General features: G+C 39.3%; 1 protein-coding gene across 9 annotated transcripts in view; it reads right to left on the reverse strand.

Annotated features, from left to right (window-relative positions):
• Nucleotides 1–26124, reverse strand: part of nlgn1 (neuroligin 1) — a 551948-nt gene that overhangs the window by 1944 nt on the left and 523880 nt on the right. For all 9 annotated transcript variants that reach the window (XM_060834151.1, XM_060834146.1, XM_060834149.1 and 6 more), the window contains 2 exons: nucleotides 6559–6744; nucleotides 2700–3489 (listed from right to left, as the gene is read on the reverse strand). In XM_060834151.1, the coding sequence (XP_060690134.1) occupies nucleotides 2700–3489; nucleotides 6559–6744 (976 nt within the window). The remainder of the gene's footprint in view (nucleotides 1–2699; nucleotides 3490–6558; nucleotides 6745–26124) is intronic.

Consider the following 26124-nt stretch of genomic DNA (forward strand, 5'->3'; position numbering starts at 1 on the left):
CCATGAGGAACAAAGAAGGGTATCTACAGCTAGAGTATCTAAGTGATTAACATTTAAAATTAGAATAAAGGAGATTTACAAATATTGCATGGTTCATAACACAACAGAAAAGCAAACTGAATATAGAAAGTAAAATGTTCCAAAAATGTGAATAAAATTGTAAAATGAAAATATAAGATTAGATTATAAGATAACATTCAAGAGAAACAGTCTTTTACAATAAAGTAAGCAAGAAATAGGCAGTCAAAGAAAGGGTGGGGTTGATTAGGGTTCAAACAGGAGATCTTCTTATGGAGGGAGCGGGCATGAGGAACGAAATAAGTGCAGTGCATCTGTTTGTACCAAAGAATGGGATGCCATACTTGATAGGGCTAAAAAAAAAATGCACTTTAAAAATCCTCAAAGTAGAAAAACTATGGTTCATGTAAATGTGTCCTCAGTGACTCAGGGAAGTAAGGATGGAAATTACAGAGGTTGTCACACAAACTATTGGTGTCAATGGACTGGATGATTGCAAATACTGCATCTCTGTTCAAAAATCTGAAGCATGCATATCCTGCTTCAAAGCCATTCAGACTATTGGTAATGCTGGAGAAGTTGTTTGTGACAATAATCTGGAGAAAATTAATTGGTATTTGAAAACAATGGGGCTATCAGTTCTATCAAATTAAAGTCAACACAGAGATGTAAAAATTAATATTTAATGAAAAACTTAAATGAATAACAGAGATAATGTGGTGCATGTGGATTTTCAAAAGGCATTTGATAAATAAAAACTATAGAATTCAAAGGAAATTTGCAACTGGGTGCAAATTGCCCAAGAGACATAGAGTAGAGGTGAATGACTACTTTTCAGACTGGAAGGACATATGCAATGGTGTTCCCAACAGGATAATGTGAGGACAACTACTCTTAGAGTTGTATATTAATTGCTTGTATTTAGCTATATAGGGCATGACTACAAAGGTTTGCAGACGTTATGAAGCTTGGAAATGTAGTTAACTGTAAGGATAATTATAGATTTTATGCGAACGTAGATAGACTAGTAAAAACAAACAAGATCCATGGAATTTAATTCAAAACAGGGATACTTGGGTTCCATGGACAACAAAACCTCACATTATTTAAGAAATATCCTACAATTCGACATTTTCTACAAAAGTGGATAACTTCACAGTTTTCCAAATTGTGTTTCACCTTCCATGTCTTGTGCACTGATCCTATCTAAATCCCCTTGATACCTATTTGTATACTCCTCAAAACTAACATTTCAAACTAATTTTGTATCATTGGCAAACCTTTGGTATGTACACAAATCTTTGAAGGTGACAAAGCAATTTGGAAAAGTTGTTAAAAAAGCATAAAGGATACTTGGCTTTATTGATAAAAGTAGTACAAATGCAAAGAAATTAGTCTCAACATTTAGAAATCACTGGTTAGATCTTAGCTGGAATGATTAATTCTGGCACCATATTACAGAAAGGATATAAAGTCCTTGGAGAGAGGGGAAGAACACATATCAAGGATTAGGCACCTTGGTTATGTGTGAAACTGGTATTGTTGGGATTATGCTGTTTGGAGCAAATCATGAGAAAAGAAGGTTTCATTGAGATGTTCAAAATCATGAATAGTTTACACAGAAGAAATGAGCACGTAAGGAAAAATTATTTGCAGTGAGAGGAGGATTGGTAACCATTCGACACAGATTTAAAGTGATTGGCAAAACAACCAGCGGCAACTTGACAATACTTTTAAAGCTGTTGTTATATGGAATACATTAGCTAAAACTGTGTTGGAAGCAGATTCAACTGTAACATTCAAAAGATAATTAGATATATACATGAAAAGAAAAACGCAGGGCTACGGAGCAGGGCTGTTTGGAAAGGGAACTGACAAAGACACGATAGCCTGAATTACATCATTCTGCATCATATATTCCTGTGACTCTGTAATTTTGAATAATAATGCTCACAGATGATGACTAATTATCTGGTTTTAAAAAAATCCCAATTCAAAATTCTATTTTTGACACATTTATATAATATTGCAAATGCAATAAATTCCTGTTCTGTTTACACTACAATCTGCCAATCACAATTTTATTATGCTGTACATCTTAGCCAGAATGAATAGAGCTATTCCTTGTCCTATATTTTATAGATTTCTACTGGGATTGCTGACAGTGTACTCAACAGCTGTGGTGGGAATTTCAGTTTGAGAGAAAATAAAGAAGATTTTAATGAAGAGATTTTCAAAATATAATGGGCTATGTCGAAGAAATGATGGTGGAGGATTGCCTTTCAGATAGGAGGCCTGTGACCAGTGGTATGCCACAAGAATCGGTGCTGGGTCCCCTGCTTTTCATCATTTATATAAATGTTTTGAATGTGTACATAGGAAGTATAATTAGTAGGTTTACAGATGACACCAAAAACTGAGGTGTAGTGGATAGTGAGGAAGGTTACCTCAGAGTACAATGGGATCTTGATCAGATGGGCCAATGGAATGATCAGAAATATTTAATATAATCTAGATGAAATCAATCTTAGAGTGCTTTGGTCTCTTACTTTTTCTTAAAAAATGACAATTAGGCAAGAGATTGTAGGCAGGCAATAGACTAGAATGGAATACTTCCAACATAGCATCAAAAATGAGCATTTTTGTTTTGTCGATTCCAATGGCTCTTACCATTTACTTACCCTGTTTTTGCAAAATTAGTCCAGTATGTCATCACAACAGCGCTTAGCATGACATCATTTTTGGAGAAATTACAAGGGAATAGTTCAGTAGCACCAATCATTGGAACTCCAAATACATAAGGGATTTCATCTCCATGAGAAGCATCAGCCCAAGCTGGCATCATGTCACTCTGGCAGTGATGATAAAAGGCATAGAAGAAAGTAGGTGAACCAAAGCCTGAATGAAGATCAGCTGTAGCCACTGCTGGTGCCACCCACTGATGGTCAGTAAACAAAGCCAGCAATGTTTTCCTCCGTGTTTCTGGATTATGTCGATCTGCCCAATCCGTGTACATGAATTTGATGGTCTCCCTCAGGACATCCTTTCCTTCAGGATAACCATACAAGTTATCCACAAAATTAGATACAGCAAAGTCGAAATCGCTGGCTGAAACTCCATCCTCATTATCCACTATGCTTTCAACAAATTTATATCCCTCACCTTGATTTACTCCCAGCATTATGTCATAGTTAAGGAATTCACCCTGTTCCATTAGAATTTGAGGATCATCAGGTATAACGTCTCCATCAATGACTGGTCCAAAAGCAATGTGATATCTTGCAGGCTGGATGTCTTGTTCAACAAGTTCTTTGTACTGCTTAGTACGTAAGCATTCTATCAAGTCAATGGTATCTATCATGTTGCAGCCAACTTTAGTGGCTAACTGCCTTGCGAACTTTGCTGGCTGATAGCTGACTGCCCAGCTGGACAAAGCGGTACCACTTTGTGCTATTGCCCTCTGAAAAAGTCCTGTGGACAGATATCATAAAGGGTACTAAGACAGTTATCAAAGCTTTCAATTACATTTAATTGTTAGAAATGAATGAATACTAGTGGTGGCACCTGGTCAACAGAGTGGTTCAAAATGATTATTACACATAAGTAATTCTCAGTAAAACTCTTAAAGAAGGATTCAGATTTCTTAACCATCCAAACTAAGTGAAAATAGTCTACAGGTAGCTAGAACTCAAGCCCATCAAGAGAAGAAATTTCCCTTTTGATTATGTATTTTATAATACACAATCATTCATTTTCATTTACCTTTGAATAGTTAATGCATTCATTTTATATTTGATAAATACTATTAACTCTGCACAGCTGACATTAGAATTGCCAAATTCATCAATGTTCCAATGACAATGCTTTTTACCCCAGGAACTAACTAGCAAGAATTTTTAACTTTAACACTATTAAGAATATATATAATTCAACCTTTAAAGTTAGAATTTTAAGATTATTAGTCATGATTTGTCAAACATTTTGTTTCACCATACAACACAGCTTCCAATTATGACAAATTTTATACAATTACTCAAAAACTGTATTTCTCTTTTTGGGTGCAGATGTATTTTGAACATTTTCTGTTTCTATTTTTGATTTTATGCAGGATTCTTAAGTATTAGTTTCTTTAAGATCTGGGAAGGACCATCACTTATTACATAAAGTATCAAACTCATAACCTAATGCATTGTGGCAAACACAGGGAGATGTTCTTGATGGTTCCTAGAGTATGTTAACTGTTTGTTTGGTATTAGATGAGAGGTTATCTGCAAGCTCTGAATAATAATAAGTTACTGAAAAGTGCAGATATGACTCAATATACCTGTTCATTCAGTAGTTCAAACACCAACAAAGAGCTTAGAATAACAACATTATAAGTTAGGGCAATAATATTTAGGAGAAATCAATGAAACATAAATAATAAAAAGAAATATTATTTTTTGTTAATATGTGTGTGCTACAATAAAATCTTCATAAAACTCTGGGCCAATATATGTTTAAAATATATTGTGGGGAAAAAAACATATCATCACACAAGCTTCTCTTTTAAGGTTTACAGTTTAGTTGAAAAACTGTATTGGAGGACAAGTGGGTAACTCAATTCCAGAGGGTTCATAAAATGAGACCACAAAACCTACTGGAATTATGAATAGGAAGGGTTTGGAGGGATATAGGACAGGTGCTGGCAGGTGGGACTAGATTGGGTCGGGATATTTAGTTGGCAAGGACGAGTGGGACCAAAGGGTCTGTTTCCGTGCTGTACATCTGCATGACTCTATATCTAGTTCAAAATATATTTCAAGTGTAAGAACACAGTTACGAATTCAGTTAAAATGTGAGGACAAAGCCAGTTGCTTTAAATAAGATCACATTGTATTCCACAAAGGAATTTGTTAGAAAATACAGAAAAACAGAAAAATAATTGAGAGTCCTGGGAGCCACCACCAATTTTAAACACATGAAATAAGAGAACATTTCAGAATGTTTCTGCTTCTTATATTAGTCTTTAAATCACAAAATAGGTTATTTACATTTGCTAATTTAATAAAATATTTTAAATTTCAGTTCAAATAAAGAATATAAAAATAGTTTCATTTCAGAAAAAGGTATGAAATACTAACCAGCAACCTATACTTTAGAAAAAAAGAATAACAAGGCAACTTCAAATCTTTAACCAAGTTATTGCACCCATGTGAAAATGGTTCTATGCGTCAGCATGACAGATGAAAATTGAAGGAAGATGAAGTATTCAAAACTCAAAGTACACAAATTGATCAGTGTGTCAATGAAATCCCTGTAAAATGATTCAAGTTGGAGCTCAATACCATTTCAAATAATACATCAATACATTAAAAAGTGATCATGTCAAATCTAGCATCACTGCACAGGCATATTTAAGATCATTGCAACAGCAGCAAAGATCTTGAGACAAAATTATCTGTGTCATTCGTATTTCAAGGTTTCTCATCAGTATATTTAGTTCTAAGTTTTCTCAATAAGTATATCCAATATCATAGGCTTCTGTCTCTTTTCAGACGTGCCTTCTATGAATCTGAAAATATGAAGGAACTATTGGTACGATTTCATTTGATAGGCATTGATGAAAGGCACAACTTTTCATTTGCGGTGTTCTTTCAGGATACGTTCTCCTGATTCAGTTTGTTTTTCAACAAGAAAAGATAAAGAATACACACAACAGTAATGACAGTGAACTAACAGAACATAATTGATAGGCAGGCAATGGTCATGCAAATGGGTGAATGATGGATGGCTGGTGCAGGATGCAGAAAATAAATTTGATGGCCTAATGGACAACAAAGTTTGCCTTCTACCTAAAATCTAATCTACTTCTACTAGTGATAGGCATGTGGGGTAAACAGATACTCACGCACATAAACGTCTGCTTGTGACCTCGATGCTTTGACAATTTTGGATCATGCATGCAAAACATTCAAACGTTTTTCAGATGACAGCAAGCAGCTCATGCATTCTCAAACAAAAGATTTCTGAACCAGGCACAGAAATTTTTCCTTCATTTTATTTGAAACTCTACAAATCCAATAACATCACTGGTGCCAAAGTGAAAATAGAAAGTGCAGCGGCATGACAAAAGGCCTTTCATATGTCTGCCCGTCATTAGTAATATAATTTGGCAGCATATATTTCAAGAAGTGGGCTTACTTTGACAGACAACCACTTTTATAAGAAAGGGTAAGAACCAAAAAACATCAGCTACTTTGATGTGCTGGTGTGCTGTTCAGAAGTCCACTAGAATTTGTGATTTGCTGTTATTTATAAAGATCAACAGGTTAGAGAAAGTGTGTCACTCAAAATGTGAGCATGCACATAAGAGTTGACTCAGGATAAAAAAAATCTAATACAGCCAAAGAGATTGCTCTTTTCCGAGTTTCAGTAAACAATTATATAGAAATATATACAGAGCATCACATGATACTAATGGCGGTGACATGCAGACACCAAAATTGTCAAAATTTTCAACCTGCTTAATACCTTTGGTTGAATTGCTCCAACGGTTACCTTCAGAATAATGGGATAAAGTCAACAGATTGACACAAGAGGCACCAGCGCCTGATCCAAAAACAGTTATTCGTAATGGATCGCCACTGAAGAAAGCAATATTTTCACTAATCCAACGTAATGCTTGTATTTGATCAAGAAGCCCATAATTTCCTTTAGCAGCTTGGTCACCGGTGCTTAAAAATCCTGTGCGGGAAAGAATAAAGAAATAAATTTAGACTAATTAGTTGACAGATTAAAAGAAATAAATGTACTGAGCAGTTTTTCTGCTGTACTTTCATTATTTGTACCATACCGCTCTATACATATTGCATCATACAATACAAAAAGATCTGATTTCAAAATATCACGAGGTTTTGATTTTCAGTGAACCAAAAAATTAGAAAAACTGGTTCTAAGCAAGGTGATAAGAGGATAAATTCATTCATATACAGACTATAACATTTTACCATGAGCCAACAGCTGCATGACAGACACAGCATCCCTTACTGGCATCACTGAAGAGCTGATAATGGCCCAGAGCATTGTCTGTCCCACTAATTGACGTAAATGGTGTTAACATGAATGAACGTCTCTCCCTCAGAGTTTTAGAACTGAGTCACTGTAAAAGAGTTCTAATTATTTGTTTTCACACCACAGCTAATCTTTCTCCCTGAAGAGATTAAAACATTGTCATCTGTTAAGGTCATTCACCAATTCCCAGAAAACTCCACTCCTACCAAGATATATTATGCAGAGAATTATAGGTAAGAATCTACAGCTTAATGATTATGCATATTTTTAATTGGTTAAATGATCATCCACTACTTCCAATTTTGCTTTATTTGAGCCAAATTATCTCTACTGGGTATATACGAAATTCTATTGATTAGAACTTAAAATGTGCGGTATTTGCACATTTACATGAGAACATCTGTAGTTACTGTCAAAAAAGTAATGAAGACTTAGCAATCTGCCGCCAGTACTTTGAAACTAAAAGAAAATGTAAGTCTTAATTATGATTAAATACATGAAGCTCTTGAATTTGGTGTTTTAAAGTTTAAACTATTCAGCCAACACAATATATTATTTTCCAAACCAATATCTTGAGTTTGAGATTGGCTTACAATAGCCATGTGAAATGAATACACAGTGAATGATTAGCCATACTGTATCAAAACATGTTCAAGCTTAAAGAACTGAAAGCTTTAACTGAGGGCTGAGAGAATGTGTATATAAACAAAGCTGTATATGAAGAGTCTTTGCAGAAAGTCCCATGAACTCTAGCAGCATTAATTCGATAGACAAAATAAGTTAGACCCAAACATGCAAAAGAAACTTTGAGTGAAGTAATTTTTTTAACTCAGCCCTAAATTATAAGGCTGTTACTCTGAAATTATGTTCATCCCGTGTTTTAGATTCCCTGACCAGTGGAAACAATCTCTTTGAATCCACCCTATCAAGCCCTTTCAAAATCTTATAAATTTCAATGAGATTGCCTCTCACTGTTCTAAACTCCAGAGAATGTAGAATCAATTTGTTCAGTCCCTCGTCTAAGACCAACACATATATCTCAGGGACTAATTTAGTGAACCTTTGCTCTAGTGTCTCCAATGTAAATATATCTTCTTTAATGTGGAGACCTAAACCTGCACTCTGGATGTATTATCACCAAAACTCTGTACAACTACATTAGGACTTATTTATTCCTGCAGTCCAACTGCCTTGCAATAAAGGTCAACTTGTTATTTACCAATAAATCTTTGCATTTCTTGAACAAGCACACTCCAAGTCACTATGAACTTCAGCATTTAGAAGTTTTACACCTTTCACTCTTTAGACCAAATCAAATAACTTCTCATTTCTCTATATTATAATTCATTTCTGGTCTTGTTGCCCACTAATGTAACATTTTCTATCACATTGCACACCTGCTGTGCCCTCCCCACAGTTTATTTCCGATCTACTTTTGTACCATTAGAAAACTTACACATATTTCTCTGTCTCTTCATTGGTCATTAATATAAGTTGCAAACTGAGGACCAACACTGGCCCTTGTGGCACTCCTACATGCATTCCTGAACATCTGGATGATAAGGACACCTAAGTTAGACTCCTATTTATTGACTTTAGCTCCACCTTCATCACCATAATTGCAACCAAACTTTTTCCGAACTCAGAGACTTAGGACTCTGCTCCCCACTCTACAACTGGTTCCTCGACTTCCTGACCCACAGGCCACAATCAGTAAGGACAGGCACTAACACCTTCTCCACAATAATCCTCAATACCATTGCCCCACAAGGCTACATACTCAATCTCTTACTATTATTCTTATACATGCATGACTATGTGGCCAAATGCAACTTTTATTCTATTTACAAATTCGCTGGCGATATCTCCATAGTGGGTCAGATTTTAAACACTGATGAAACAGGGGTCTTAAAAAATTATTTGTTTTGGGATGTGGGCTGTGCTGGCTGGCAAGTTGTTGGAGAGGATACTGAAGGACAGGATCAACCAATATTTGGATTGTCAAAGTCTGATTAGGAATAGTCAACATGGATTGGTACATGGGAAGTCATGTCTGACAAATCTTTTAGATGTGGACATGCTGATGTTGAACTGGGTGTACCAAGTTAAAAATCACACAGCACCAGGATATAGTCCAACAGGTTTAGGGTGTAGGTTTGCTTACTGAGCTGTAAGTTTGATATCCAGACGTTTCATTACCTGGCTAGGTAACATTATCAGTGGCGACCTCCAAGTGAAGTGAGGCTGTTGTCTCCTGCTTTCATTTTATATCTTTCTCCTGGATGGGGTTCCTGGGGTTTGTGGTGATGTCATTTCCTGTTCGTTTTCTGAGGGGTTGAAAGACCTGGATTTTTTTTTCAAATATGTAATTTCAGTTACATCACACTGTAAACTTTTGCTATAAATTCTGTGTCCTCCGATCTTATACTCCACAACCACCTGATGAAGGATCAGCACTCTGAAAGGTCATGCTTTCAAATAAATCTGTCGGACTACAGCCTGGTGTTGTGAGATTTTTAATCTTTTAGCATTTTCAAAGAGGTAACCAAGAGGACAGATGAAGCTAGGACAGTGGATGTTGTCTAAATGAACTTTAGCAAGGTCTTGCACAGAAGGCTCGTCACGAAGGTTAGGTCTTATGGGATCCAGACAGAGCTTGCTGATTGGATTCAAAATTGGTTCGACGGTAGGAAGCAGAGAGTGAAGATTGTTCTGGAGGCCTATGACCAGTGGTGTGCCACAGGCTTTGGTGCTGGTACCTTTGCTATTTGTTATTTACATAAATGATCTGGATGTCAATGTACAAGGCATGATTAATAAATTTGCAGATGATACAAAATTAGGAAGTATCATTGATAGTGAGGAAGGTCATCAAAAATTACACAGGGATCTTGATGGGAAGGGGAACTGGGCTAAAGATTGACAAATGCAATTCAATACAGATAAGTGTGAGGTGTTGCACTTTGGAAAGTCAAACCCCAAGGTAGGACTTATACGGTAAATGGTAAGATCCTGAAGAGTGTTATGGAACAGAAGGACCTAGGAGTACAAGTACATAGTTCTTTGAAAGCAGCATCACAGTAGACAGGGTAGTGAAGAAGGCATTTACATGCTGACCTTCATCAGTCAAGGTATTAAATACAGGAGTTGGGACGTCATGTTGTTTAAGTCATTGGTGAGGCCACACTTGGAGTATTGTGTACAGTTTTGTTAATGTGTTATAAGAAAGACACAGTTAAAATGGAGGAAGAGCAAAGAGCGTTGCCAGGACTAGTAGGTCTGAGTTATAGGGAGAGGTTAGCCAGGATAGGACTTTATTCCTTGGAACATAGGAGAATGAGGGGTGACCTTATTGAGGTGTCTAAAATCACAAAGGGCAAAGATGGGATGAATGCATATTGTCTTTTTCCCGGGGGGAACTGATTTAAGAAGGACCTGAGGGGCAACTTCTTCATGCAGAGAGTGGTGTGTATATGGAATCGGGTGCCAGAGAAAGTGGTTGAGGCAGGTACAATAGCAACATTTAAAGAACATTTGGATAGGTACATGGATGGGAAGGGTTTAGAGTGATATGGACCAAATGCAGGCAATTGAAATTCGCTAAGTGGGCACCATGGTCAACATGGATCAGTTTAGCTGAAGGGTTGTATTACTCTATGACTCTATTGCCCATCCCTAATTGGCCTTGAGAAGGTGGTGGTGAGCTGTTAACTGCTGCAGTACACCTGCTGTGATTTGACCCACAATGACATTAGGGAGGGGATTCCAGGATTTTGACCCAGTGACAGTGAAGGAACTGCAATATATTTCCACGTCAGGATGGTGAGTGGCTTGGAGAGGAACTTGAAGGTGGTGTCCTTGTATCTGTTGCCCTTGTCCTTCTAGATGGAAGTGGTCTTAGGTTTGGAAGGTGCTGTCTGAGGATCTTTGGTGAATTTCTGCATAGGAAAGAGTACAGAGAATGCTACAGAAATACTATAGTACAGAAAGAGATAGACAGCTTCGTGGCATGGTGTAAAGACAACAATTTATTCCTCAATGTCAGCAAATTAAGGAATGAGTCATCAACTTCAGGAAGCAGAGTGGAGGACATGCCCTTGTCTATGTCAATAGCGCTGAGGTGGAGATAGTCGAGTACTTCATAGAATCATAGAGATGTACATCACAGAAACAGATCATTTGGTCCAACTCATCCATGCTGACCAGATATCCTAAATAAATCTATTTCCACTTGCCAGTATTTGGCCCATATTCATCTAAACCCTTCCTACTCATTTACCCACCCAGATGCCTTTTAAATGTTGTAATTGTCACAGCCTCCACCACTTCCTCTGGCAGCCTATTCCATATACGCACCACCCTCTGTGTGAAAAAGTTTTCCCTTAGGTCCTTTTTAAATCTTTCCCTTCTTAGCTTAATTATACACCCTCTAATTTTGACCCACCCCAGGGAAAAGACCTTGTCTATTTACCTTTTCCATGCCCCTCATGATTTTACAAACCTCTATAAAATCACCCCTCAGCCTCCAAAGCTCCATGGAAAATTGTGCCAGCTTAGTCAGCCTCTCCCTCCAGCTCATACCCTCCAACCCTGGCAACAAGCTTGCAAATCTTCTCTGAACCCTTTCAAGTTTCACAACATTTTTCCTATAGCAGGAACACCAGAACTGCACACAGTATTCCAAAAGTGGCCTAACTCATATCTTCCACAGCCATAACATGACTTCCCAATTCATATACTCAAGACACTGATCAATAAAGGCAAGCATACCAAACACCTTCTTCACTATCCTGTCTACTTGGGATTCCAGAAATGAATCTGGACCACAAGGCCCCTTCATTCAGCAACACCTCTTGGACCATAGCATTAATTGTATAAGGGCTACCCTGATTTACTTTTCCAAAATGCAGGACCTCACATTTATCTACATAAGAACTAGGAACAGGAGTAGGCCATCTGGCCCTTCGATAAGATCATGGCTGATCTTTTCGTGGCCTCAGCTCCACTTACCTGTCCTCTCACCATAACCCTTAATTCTTTTAGTGTTCAAAAAATTACCTATCTTAGCTTTAAAAACATTCACTTTGGAAGCTTCAACTACTTCACTGGGCATAAAATTGCACAGATTCACAATCCCCTGGGTGAAGAAACTCCTTTTCAATTTGGTTCAAAACCTGAGGATCGCATTTTGAGCCTATGCCCTCTTGAACAAGCTTCACCCACCAGTGGAAATATTGTCTCTACTTCTATCTTTCTATTCCCTTCATAATTTTAAGTTTCAACAAGAACCCCGTCCCTATTCTTCAAAATTCCTGTGAATATATTCCCAGACTACCTCAATGTCTCTTCATAAGCCAAACCCCTCAAGTCCAGAACCAACTTAGTGAACTTCCTTTCCACTCCCTCTAGTGCCAGAATAAAGAGACCAGATAAAGAGACCAAAGCTGCATGTAGTACTCCAGGTGTGGCCTCACCAGCACCCTGTACAGCTGCAACATAAACCTCCTGTTTTTAAACACAGTCCCTTTAGCAATGAAGGACAAAATTCCATTTGCCTTCTTAATTACCTGTTGCACCAGCAGACCAACCTTCTGTGATTAAACTTCAAAATTAAACTTCATTTGCCACTCCTTGGCCCATCTGATCACGATCCTGTTGTACTCTGAGGTAACCTTCTTTGCTGTCTACTACACCTCTAACTTTGGTGTCATCTTCAAACTTACTAACCATATGTCCTATGTTCACATCCAAATCATTTATATAAATGAGGAAAAGCATTGGACCTAGCACTGATCCTTGTGGCACATCACTGGTCACCAGCCTCCAGTCTGAAAAGCAACCCTCAACCATCACCCCCTTCAAGCTCTAGAATTAAATATCACCAACAATCTATTCTGGTCCATCCATATTGACGCTACAGTCAGGAAAGCACACCAATGCCTCCATTTCCTCAGAAGGCTAAGGAAATTCAGCATGAACATAATGACTCTTATGAATTTTTATAGATGTGCCATAGAAAGCATCCTATCAATATGTATCACAGTTTGGTATGAAGACTGCTCTCCCCAAGACCATAAGAAATTTCACAGTCCAGTCCATCTTGCAAAGCAGCCTTCCTTCCACTGACTCTTTCTACATTTCCCATTGCCTTGGAAGCAGCTAACATAAGCAATGACTTCTCTCATCAGGCAGAAGATACAAACGTTTGAAAACACATACCAACAGATTCAAGAACAGCTTCTTCCCTGCTGTTATTAGACTGTTGAATGGACCTCTTATAAATTTGAGTTGATCTTTCTCTGTACCTTCTCTGTAGCTGTAACACAGTATTCTGCATTATGTTCTAATACACTGATGAACATATGTAAGGTGGGACTTGTCAAGTATGCACACAAAACAATACTTTTCATTGTATCTCAGTATATGTGACAATAACAAACCAAATCAAATCCACGCTCCACTGCCTGCCAATTTGAAAATGTCCTGCTTATGCCCATTCTCTGCATTTTATCCATTAACCAACCATCTATTCATGCTAACATATTACCCCAACTCAATTTGTGTGGCACCTTATTTAACTCACTAGTTGAAATTTCTAACTACGGTAAATCTGTCAAACAGGATTTCATTTCAGCAAAATCCATGCACTCCTTCTAATTATATTATGCTTTTCGAAGTGAACTGTTAAGACTCTTTTAGGAATAGATTGCAACATTTTCCCAACTATTGATGTTGGGCTAATTGGCTGGTGGTCCTGGTTCTCACTCTCTTCTTGAAAGGCAGTGTAATGCTTGCCAACTGCCAATCTGATGGGGGCATTCATGGATCAAAGGCATTTAGAAAATTACAGATAGGGCATCTAACATTTCAACTTCTATCTCTTTCAAAATCCTAGGTTTGTGGGTCATCAGGTCCTGGATATTTGTCAAACTTTAGTCTCTTACCTTTCCCCAGGCCTGAAGAAAGATATTCTGTTTCCACTGGTTGGTATCAGTAACTAGGGGCTACAATTTCAAGATTGTCAGAAAGAGTGAGATGAGGAGAAACCTCTTTACCTACAGAGATGTTAGGATTTAGAATGTATTGCCTAGGAGAGTGCTGGAGGCAGACTCTATATGAGAGCTCGATATATATTTGAAAAGGATGAACAAAGAGGTTAATGGAGATAGGGTTGGAGAATGGGACCACGTTTTGGGAACCAGTACGAATGACCTCATTCTGTACTGTAAATCTTTATGATTCTATTATTCTTTTTCTCTATTGGTATTCATTTCTTGACACCCTCTCTCTTTTAAATAGTAATCTCACTGTCAGTTTTTTCTACTGTGAATACAGACAAATAATATTTGTTCAATGTCTCTACCATTTCCTCATTTACCCATGGAAATTTGTCCTGTCTCTGCCTCTAGTTCATCATTAGTTACATTAACTAGTCTCCACCTTAACATGTTTTTATGAAAGTCCTAATGCTGGATTTTACATTTCTAGCTCATTTACGCTTATACTCTGCTTCTTGCCTTTTTTGCACTTTTTGGTAGACCTTTACTGTTTTCTGAAAGGCTCCCAAACCTGAAACAGTTATTCCTTTTTGTAATACTGTAATGTCTCTTCTTCTAATCTAACACAATTCTTAACCTCTTGAGCAAGTCAAAGTTGGGTCTTTCTTGCTGAGTTTTTGGTTTTTCAATGAAATGTACTTCTGGAGAACATTTGTTTCTTTAAATATTTTCCATTGTTCATTTAAAGCCGCAGCTTTTAGTGTACTTCCCTAATTAACGTTAGTCATTTCTTTTACTTAACTTTACTTAAGTTTAGGATTCTTGTTTATGATTGGAGTATACCACTTTCAAATTCAATGGTAATATGGTTATTTCCCCATGGATTCTATGACATTACAAATTAACCCTGCTTCACTATACGATATTTGACTTAAATTAGCTTTATAGAAAAAATATTTTAAAAACTCATCTTTTAGACCATTCTTATCAATTTGATTGTCTCAGTCTATATGAAGATTGAAATCCTCCACAATTATTACATTGCCTTTTTTTTAAAAGCTCTAAATTTAATCACGACATTAGTTACAGTCATACTCAAGTGGCACCCTCCCCAATGAAATAGTTCACTCAGACATGAGTAAAAAATGAGGTCTGCAGATGCTGGAGATCACAGCTGCAAATGTGTTGCTGGTCAAAGCACAGCAGGCCAGGCAGCATCTCAGGAATAGAGAATTCGACGTTTCGAGCATAAGCCCTTCATCAGGAATAAGAGAGAGCCAAGCAGGCTAAGATAAAAGGTAGGGAGGAGGGACTAGGGGGAGGGGCGATGGAGGTGGGATAGGTGGAAGGAGGTCAAGGTGAGGGTGATAGGCCGGAGTGGGGTGGGGGCGGAGAGGTCAGGAAGAGGATTGCAGGTTAGGAGGGCGGTGCTGAGTTGAGGGAACCGACTGAGACAAGGTGGGGGGAGGGGAAATGAGGAAACTGGAGAAATCTGAATTCATACCTTGTGGTTGGAGGGTTCCCAGGCGGAAGATGAGGCGCTCCTCCTCCAGCCGTCGTGTTGTTGTGTTCTGCCGGTGGAGGAGTCCAAGGACCTGCATGTCCTCGGTGGAGTGGGAGGGAGAGTTAAAGTGTTGAGCCACGGGGTGATTGGGTTGGTTGGTTCGGGCGGCCCGGAGGTGTTCTCTGAACACCTCCTCCAACCGCCACCAAGACAGAACCCCACTGGTTCTCACCTACCACCCCACCAACCTCCGCATACAACGTATCATCCGCCGCCATTTCCGCCACCTCCAAACGGACCCCACCACCAAGGATATATTTCCCTCCCCTCCCCTATCAGCGTTCCGCAAGGACCACTCCCTTCGTGACTCCCTCGTCAGATCCACACCCCCCACCAACCCAACCTCCACCCCCGGCACTTTCCCCTGCAACCGCAGGAAATGTAAAACTTGCGCCCACACCTCCACACTCACTTCCCTCCAAGGCCCCAAGGGATCCTTCCATATCTGCCACAAGTTCACCTGTACCTCCACACACATCATCTATGGCATCCGCTGCACCCGATGTGGCCTCCTCTATATTGGTGAGACAGGCCGCTTACTTGCGGAACGCTTCAGAGAACACCTCCGGGCCGCCCGAACCAACCAACCCAATCACCCCGTGGCTCAACACTTTAACTCTCCCTCCCACTCCACCGAGGACATGCAGGTCCTTGGACTCCTCCACCGGCAGAACACAACAACACGACGGCTGGAGGAGGAGCGCCTCATCTTCCGCCTGGGAACCCTCCAACCACAAGGTATGAATTCAGATTTCTCCAGTTTCCTCATTTCCCCTCCCCCCACCTTGTCTCAGTCGGTTCCCTCAACTCAGCACCGCCCTCCTAACCTGCAATCCTCTTCCTGACCTCTCCGCCCCCACCCCACTCCGGCCTATCACCCTCACCTTGACCTCCTTCCACCTATCCCACCTCCATCGCCCCTCCCCCTAGTCCCTCCTCCCTACCTTTTATCTTAGCCTGCTTGGCTCTCTCTCTTATTCCTGATGAAGGGCTTATGCTCGAAACGTCGAATTCTCTATTCCTGAGATGCTGCCTGGCCTGCTGTGCTTTGACCAGCAACACATTTGCAGCACTCATACATGAGTACCATTTCCAGAAAACCATGATTCAAATCTCTTTTTCCAACATCAATCTTTGAGCCATACATTTAATTCTCTAATCTGCTTGACCCCATGGTGATTGGCACATGGTATGGATAACTATTCAGTGATAATCACTTTTAATGTTCTGCATTTTATTTTGGAGCATTAACCTACTCAGTTCAAATTATTAAATAAAGTAAAAATATTTTCACGTTATCAGGATTAGCATTGTTTTGCCTGGTTATAATAAACCTCATCCAATGTAAAATACAAAGATAAACTAATGTTAAGTACAAAGGCAATGTAACTGTGAATGACAGTATCATATTTAAACAGAATGCACATATTATGTAAGAGCAATTTAACTTTTAATGCTGTATTTAATCTTAAACAAAACAATTAGAGTAACAATTTCTTAAAATACAGGGTGCGAACACCAAACTATTACCAGGCATGAAAGGGTTAAAAATAATTTGCTCCTAGATCTATAAACCATCTTCCTAATCAATAACAAGGAATTATGATTTGCTGAATGCATTATATAGGGAAATAATAATCAGTTCAGAATTGCTGGGGAAGTTGACATTATAACTCTGCAGGGAGGAGAGACAATTGGTTTCCATAAAGATTTTACATTCGAGATACATTTCAACTCAGGATTGAAAACTGAATAGGCAAAAGTGAGGACTGCAGATGCTGGAAATCAGAGTCAAGATTAGAGTGGTGCTGGAAAAGCACAGCTGGTCAGGCAGCATCTGAGGAGCAGGAAAATTGACGTTTTGAGCAAAACCATTCATCAGGACTGAAGGATTGAAAATTGAATGGCATTCCAGAAGTTAAATATTTAAATTTAAAATCAATACTAACAATATTCCTGAGACATTCTCACAGAATATTCCCATAGTCTAGAATGTTGGCTTTGTTTGCGAAAAATAACTGAATATAGTATGTGTAATGGGAACTGCCACACTGGGACTAAACTGAAGTGGAATATATAAATCTATTTGATTTAATTCATACTCGGAAATATCCAACATCTCATTTAAGCCTGTTGCGCTATAACATTCACAGCAGAATTCATTTATTTTCTATCTGCAGGTTATTCACTATATCATTCCCTCATTCAAGCTTGTATTCATGCCAAAAAAAAACAGCAGTGGTATGCGAATACAGTTTTACTCAAAATATCTGAAAATACAACTTTGAAATAAATCACTTTAGCAAGTTGAGTTCATGTTACAGTCAGGAACAACAGTGAACCATTTTCAGAAATCTACATTTTATCTAAAACTAATCTCTGCATAACAGGCCTACAGGCATGGACATTCTGGTGGTGAGACAGATAGCACTACAGACCTAAAAATGTCAAGTTAGATATTCCTAGTGATAGATGACCTTGACATGTGTAATTCTTTTCAGATTTCTGCAAATTAATTTTGTGTTCATTTTTTCCATAAAGGGCTGAGAATGAACGCAAGATTAATCTCTGAAAATGACAATTTCTCAGTCATCATAAAATTATAATAAAAATCAATTCCTTTACTTATTATAAAGTATTTTAAATTGCCCTGACTTTCTGCCACCAAAGTACTTTATTGAAAAGTTTTCATTGCTTACATTCATCAATGTGTTGCCTGCTAGCAAATTATTCCATCCTATTTGAAATATAAATTATGTTAATTTAACATAAAAGTGTCTGTAGTGTGTACATTTGAACCAGTTAAAAACAAACAATCAGTGGAATCAGTCAGAACTTTCCCCCAGGCATTTGATACTCAACAAAGTGGGCGGCACGGTGGCACAGTGGTTAGCACTGCAGCCTCACAGCGCCTGAGACCCGGGTTCAATTCCCGACTCAGGTGACTGACTGTGTGGAGTTTGCACATTCTCCCCGTGTCTGCGTGGGTTTGCTCCGGTTTCCTCCCACAGTCCAAAGATGTGCGGGTCAGGTGAATTGGCCATGCTAAAATTGCCCGTAGTGTTAGGTAAGGGGTAAATGTAGGGGTATGGGTGGGTTTCGCTTCGGCGGGTCGGTGTGGACTTGTTGGGCCGAAGGGCCTGTTTCCACACTGTAAGTCTAATCTAAAAAGTGGAATCATTTCTGGGTCGTGACCCTGCACATTTTGAATGCATCCTTCAAATAGCCTCATTTTATGGGAAGCAGCCACTTTTGCATTCACTATCCAATTAGTAAAGAACACCAGGTCCCTGAGACAGGAATGCAAGACATCATGACGCCCTTCAATGCAGTCCACTATTCCTACTGTAAGACTGGTGGAAATGCTGCTGGAGGCTAGGGTGATGAAATAGCCAGGCACACTGTGCATTCCGTTAGCATCTGTGGTGTGGCTGGAAAGCAACAAATAACATTATTGCAGTGCTTAATAGTAAGAATGCAATTTGGGCAGAAAGCAACTTTGCCATTTACTGCCACAAATCAGTAGCCTGAAAAGTTTGGGGTTTTGATCTCCAATTATTGGAGCATGCACCACTCCCAAAGTCTGCATTATTGAAAAAAAATATGGTTTAGGTGTCTTAATTGGCTTCCTGCTGGTGCCACAAGGAGCTAGCCTCCAAAAAATGTCCTCCATGGAGGTCATAAGATGTTACTAAGTTGGCCCATTGTGCTGCACTACAAACTGTCTATGCTATTCCCAAAAACAATTTCACAGGACTAAGAAAATCCAACCTAATGAATTAATCTAAACATTTATTTCCGGCACTTGTATCTGCCTGAAAATATGGATAATATTGAAAATGGTGGTCTATAAAAAAGCAACAAACTCTGCAGTGCACTTTGCTATTTGCTATTTGCTATAAATATTTTTAAAATTAATTAGAAATCAATATCAAATGTAAACTTATAATATCTTGGTCCTAAAGAAAGTCAAATGCTATTGTATATTCCTCAAATTAACTAATGATGGAAAGTTAATCTACATCTTCTATAATTCCATCTTGGTGTACTTTAATTAAGAAATAAATGGCCTATGAAGTAATTTATATTCATAGATTAGGTGTCAACTGTGAAGAATTGCTGCTCAAATTATAATGGGTTTCTGGAGCAAAGGCTGACTTCTTTAATGGTGGTCCTTTTTTTGTCTAATTTTCACATGGAGCAAACACTGTTCAGGGATTTTAATGCAGCCTGCTATGCTTTCAATGGCAACACCTTACATTAATAGAGCCTAATGTAGCCAGGTTTCCAACTCATTTCACAGCTACATCATAAAATAAAAAAAAACTGACAGTGAAATGGAATTAGAACAGGTGGCCAAAAGCTTAGCCAAAAAAGTATATGTTAAGGAGCGTTTTATAGGAGGAGAGAGAAGTGGAAATGTGGGGAGATTTAGTGAGGGATGTTTAGAGCTTGGGACTAAGGGTGTTGAAGGTACAACCACCAATGGTGAGACACGGGAAGTGAGGATGCACAAGAGGTCAGAGTTGTGGAACAGAGAGCTGAATTTTATCAGGTCTTGCTCCTTTGGGGGCTGAAAGGGGAAGTGATCCGACTTTAGCAGGTGGTCGGTACCGATGCAGAATATTGCCAGCACAAATAAAAGGATATACGCAGGACTGACATTCAGCTGTGGATGGCTATCTGACCCCAGAAACTGCTTTCACAATCAAAGAGCCAGCAGCTCAACAGAACCTCCAATTGGAGTTGTTTGGTTTGAGGCTACAGCTCTATGAAGAGGGTACATAAGTGGCTGAGTATCCTTGAAGACAAGTCAGTGAGCTTGGATTCTCTCCCTCCAGGACTTGATGACCAAGGAAGGTGCATTTGTGTGTTACCAAACAGATTTAGTATTAACTTGTAGATTCTTCCAGAATTCATCAATGATAAATGGTAAGAGCTGGTCAGCCATGTTGTGAGAAACAAAGCTCACTCATTTCAATAATTTCAGTCCGAGACAAGATCTGAATCAGTAGTGTCATTTATTTCACACTTGCAAGTGGGTGTGATGTCCACTGTCCACAAGGCAGGGACAAACACACCCTGAATTCAATGATATTTATGTAATTTGGTTCCTATTTTTTTATCCCATTGCTCCTCCCCGTTTACATCTTCCACTTCTCTAAGACCGGCACCCATTACTCCTGTTTATCTCTTGCCTTATCCGGCCCTGTCTGTGACAAAATGCTTATTTCTGGCCTCACAAGACCATTTGACCACATCCTGCTGTGACTCATTGTTAGGTACATCCTTTCTTCACCATTATCTACTCCCTCCATCTGTGCTTTCGCCAACCACACTGATCACTATAACCTTTTAATTGGGGTTTGTTCCTGTGTGTCTGCAAAAGTGGGAAACAGATGCTTAGAATTACTGCTTGTGCAAGCTATTCTGGCTTAACCTACATCCTCACAGCCCCTTATCTATTTGTCAGTAACATCCACCATTGTTTTGTTGTCACGTTTCATTCTTGCATACAATTTTAGCTAGTACAAAAACAATTACGTATTTCCTCCACATAGTTTTCATTCTAGTTGACTCAGCTCTTAGTTGAAACAATTACACGCTGGTGTGAGTTCATTTACCTTGCATAAGTAATTATAATTGCAGAAGTAACACTATTTTACCTATATCCCACAATGTGAAGGAGAAAATTGTAGCCTCTACCATAACTCCATATAGCTCTAGGTTGCAATTTCGAGACTAATTAGCTTATTGGCTCAACAGCTGATGTGGATCATATTGGGGACAAAAGTAAAAGGGGGGGGGGGGGGGGGGGCGGTTGATCCCTGTTTCAGCTGAGATGGACTTAGGACCAGCTTCCTTGCCAGGCATATGGTAAAGGTTGTGGCCCTATGCATCAGACAAGGCCTCAGGCAGACAACTCAAGAAGAAAAATAATTTAACATATTCTTAAATACATGTTTTGCTGCTTGTTATCTTTGTCTTATATAAATCAGCACCAATAGCAAGCTCCACAACTGCAGTTATATTACACCATGGACCTGGAAGAACAAAGTTGTAAATGCAGTTGAAGAGACCTACATTCTTTCAAAATTGAGACTGGCTGTGAATTACAGTCTTCCTTCCAGCTATTTTCATTCATGCTCAAATACATGTGCAGACAGTCATTTTAAGGCCTTTTTAAAATATCTTAGCAGAGTGTGGCTGCCACAATCACTTTCCCATGGGATGAATAAACCTAATACTAAGTTTATCAAGTGCCAATAGTCCATTGGATAGCTACTCCAGAGTTATGCTCTACACATTGTCAATTCTGAGAAATTTGAGTTGCCTTGCTTGAAGAAATGTTCCTAATGTGTTTTGGATACAAACTATACTTTCACCTTGATATAGAACAACTAAACAAATAAAAATGAACTTCAAGTTCTACGATGCTATAACTTAATTAAAATTTGTCTTTCCAGCAAGGGAACAAATTAGGTAGATTAACATCACAGAAATAGGTCATTTCACAAAACTAGTCTATGCTGGTCATGCTCTTTGTGAAATTCTAGCCATATTATTCAGCTAAGATTAAGTCAGAGACACATATGTATGAAATACATGTATACAATGACTAAGTGTACAAATAAACAGAAAACAAAAGGCGGCGAATATAAATAAAACGACACCAACACTGAAACCTGAGTATCAAATTCGGCAAGGTGTTTAACCCCCAATAAAAGTGAACAAGGAGGGGAAGACACAAGTCACTGACTTCCCTGCCAGTTTACCAGCAATTTCCCACATCAGGCAAAGCAATTGGGAGACAATTAACTGGAATTTAAAGTCAATTAAGATCTGGAGTTCGATTTTTGCTAATGAGCCATTCTGTAATCTTATCATTCTTTTCTTAACAAGATTATCAGGGGAGATGAGATTGCAAATTTAAGATTAAAATCAGATCAGCCACGACCTTATTAAATGACAGAGCAGGTTCGAGGGACTGAATGGCTATTCCTGCTCCTCGTTTTTATGTTCATATGAGGTGGGACGTTTGAGCTAAGTAATTCCCTCAGTAGAAAGTGCCCTGACCAGCAAGATCTTCATCCTGAGGTTGTGGGGTTTAGTGGATTCAGGGACAATAGGATGGAGTCAAATCTATTGCTCTGCAGGAGCAGATCAGAGGTGGTTCCATGGCTGAAAGCCAGACTCTTAAAACTTTGGAAGTTTTGTTTACACAGATGTAGACAGCATTTTTTTGAGAGACATACTTTTCAAAGTTATTTTTCTGTGATTTATTTTATCAATGTCTGAATGTTTGTTTTTACAAGATTAGGAGGGGTGAAGTGCTCACAATGTCTGTGACTGATTCCTTCATGGTCTTTTTTATTGACACTTTTACAGGGTTGTAGAAGCATCATTTACTTTTCTGAGCACACCTTTGCTTTTCTTTTATTCTTTCATGGGATGTGGGCATCATTGACAAAGCAGGCAACTGATGTCTATCAATAATTGTCCTTGAACTTACTGGCTTGCTGGGCCATTTCAGTGGGTAGTTCAGAATCAACCGTGATGCTATGGGCCTGAAGTCACACATGGTATATTTGGGGTGAAAATGCAAGGAAGGACCATGGTTGGCATGAATGTTCTAGAATTCAGGCCATGGTTCATAATTCCTCTGAGATCTGTGCACCACAAGTCATGGAGAAATCACAAAACCTTCAAGGGCTGGGAGATGCCAACTTCAGAAAGGAGCTGAACAGGTCAGGAGTTCAAGATGTGTTCTCACTGCTTGCACTCTGATCCTACAGCAGTGAAAATTGAAGGGATCAGCAATTGTGTCTTACCTACCAATGGTTTTAAGTGACTGAGTGTTTTTTCCAATTCTATATCTGAACTCTAATATTCGATGCACCTCCTGGTGTCAGACTTGGCGTAGGCACAGTTCACTAGACAGTTTTGAGGCAATCCCCACTTGCCTAGCCATTGCTGTGTCCCTGGTGACACTCTGGAGTAGGCTTATTCCATGACAGTGGCCCTGCCTTGAGTCATAGAGTGCTATAGCACAGAGACAGGACCTTTGCCTCAAACTGGTCCATGCTGACCAAAATTAGACTGGTGCTGGAAATGCACAGACGTCAGGCAGCATTCGAGAAGCAGGAAAATTGACATTTCAGGCAGGAGCCCTTTATCAGGACCAAAATGCTCATTGCATGCTAACTCCATTTCCCTGCACTTAGCCCATATCCTTCTAATGCTTTCTTATTGATGGTATTTGTCCAAATGCTTTTTAAATATTGTTAATGTACCCGCCTCAACCAGTTCCACGGACAGCTCATCCCATATTTATACCACCCTCTGTGTAAAAAGTTGCCCCTCAAATTTCCTTTTATTCTTTCCCCTCTACCCTTAAATTGATGCCCTCCAGCCTTTAATTCTCCAAACCAGGGTAGAAGGCTGAGTACATTCACCCTATCCATGGCTCTCATGATCTTATGCACTTTTATGAGAGCTCCCTTCAGTCTAGAAAATTGTTGGTAAAATTCTAGAATCCATCAGTTGGTAAAATTCTAGAATCCATCATTAAGGATGAGGTTTCTAAATTCTTGGACGAGCAGAGTCTGATTAGAACAAGTCAACATGAATTTAGTAAGGGGAGGTCGTGCCTGACAAACCTGTTGGAATTCTTTAAAGAGGTGACAAGTAGGTTAGACCTGGGAAACCCAGTGGATGTGGTCTATCTAGACTTCCAAAAGACCTTTGATAAGATGCCACACGGGAGGCTGCTGAGCAAGGTGAGGGCCCATGGTGTTTGAGGTGAGCTACTGGTATGGTTTGAGGATTGCCTGTCTGACAGAAGGCAGAGAGTTGGAATAAAAGGTTCTTTTTCAGAATGGCAGCCGGTGACATGCGGTGTCCGCAGGGTTCAGTGTTGAGGCCACAGCTGTTTACGTTATATATTAATGATCTGGATGAAGGGACTGGGGGCATTCTAGCGAAGTTTGCTGATGATACAAAGTTAGGTGGACAGGCAGGTAGTACTGAGGAAGTGGTGAGGCTGCAGAAGGATCTAGACAGTTTGGGAGAGTGGTCCAGGAAATGGCTGATGGAATTCAACGTGAGCAAATGCGAGGTCTTGCACTTTGGAAAAAAGAATAAAAGCATAGACTACTTTCTAAATGGTGAGAAAATAAGTAAAGCCAAAGTACAAAGGGATCTGGGAGTGCTAGTCGAGGATTCTCTAAAGGTAAACGTGCAGGTTGAGTCCGTGATTAAGAAAACGAATGCAATGTTGTCATTTATCTCAAGAGGGTTGGAATATAAAAGCACCGTTGTGCTACTGAGACTTTATAAAGCTCTGGTTAGGCCCCATTTGGAGTACTGTGTCCAGTTTTGGTCCCCACACCTCAGGAAGGACATACTGGCACTGGTGCGTGTCCAGCGGAGATTCATATGGATGATCTCTGGAATGGTTGGTCTAACATACGAGGAACGGCTGAGGATCCTGGGATTGTATTCATTGGAGTTTAGAAGATTAAGGGGAAATCTAATAGAAACTTACGAGATAATACATGGCTTGGAAAGGGTAGATGCTAGGAAATTGTTTCCGTTAGGCGAGGAGACTAGGACCTGTGGACACAGCCTTAGAATTAGAGGGGGTAAATTCAGAACAGAAATGCAGAGACATTTCTTCAGCCAGAGAGTGGTGGGCATGTGGAATTCATTGCCGCAGAGTGCAATGGAGGCCAGGACGCTAAATGTCTTCAAGGCAGAGATTGATAAATTCTTGATGTCACAAGGAATTAAGGGCTATGGGAAGAATGCTGGTAAGTGGAGTTGAAATGTCCATCAGCCATGATTGAATAGCTGAGTGGACTCGATGGGCCGAATGACCTTACTTCCCCTCCTATGTCTTATGGGCTTATGGTCTTAAAGAAAAAAGTCTGGCTTGTCCAACCTCTCCCAATAACTCAGACCATTGAGTTCTGGCAACGTCCTTGTAAGTTTCTTCTGCAATCTTTCCAGTTTAATAACATGATTCCTTTAGCAAGGTGACCAGAACTGAATGCAATACTCCAATGCAGCCTCACCAACGTCCTGTACAACTGCAACATAACTTCCCAGCTTCTATACTCATTGCCCTGACTGAAGAAGGCCAGTGTATCAAAAGCCTTCTTCATTGCCCTGTCCACCTGTGATTCAACTTTCAGAGCACCAGGTACCTGAATTCCAAGGTCCCACTATTCTATTACACTCCTTAAGGACCTACCATTTGCCATGAAACTCTTACCTTGATTTGACTTTCCAAAATTAAAGACCTCACACTTAACTATATTAATCTCCATTTGCCATTTCTCCGCCTTCCCCAGCTGATCGAGGTTCTGCTGCAATTTCTGAGAACCTTCCTCACTGTCCATGACACTGCCTATTTTAGTGTCATCTGCAAACTTACTAATCATATCTTGTACATTCTCATCCAGATCAGTGATATAGATAATAAACAGC

The sequence above is a fragment of the Hemiscyllium ocellatum genome, chromosome 13, assembly GCF_020745735.1.
Source record: "Hemiscyllium ocellatum isolate sHemOce1 chromosome 13, sHemOce1.pat.X.cur, whole genome shotgun sequence".
Lineage (NCBI taxonomy): Eukaryota > Metazoa > Chordata > Chondrichthyes > Orectolobiformes > Hemiscylliidae > Hemiscyllium > Hemiscyllium ocellatum.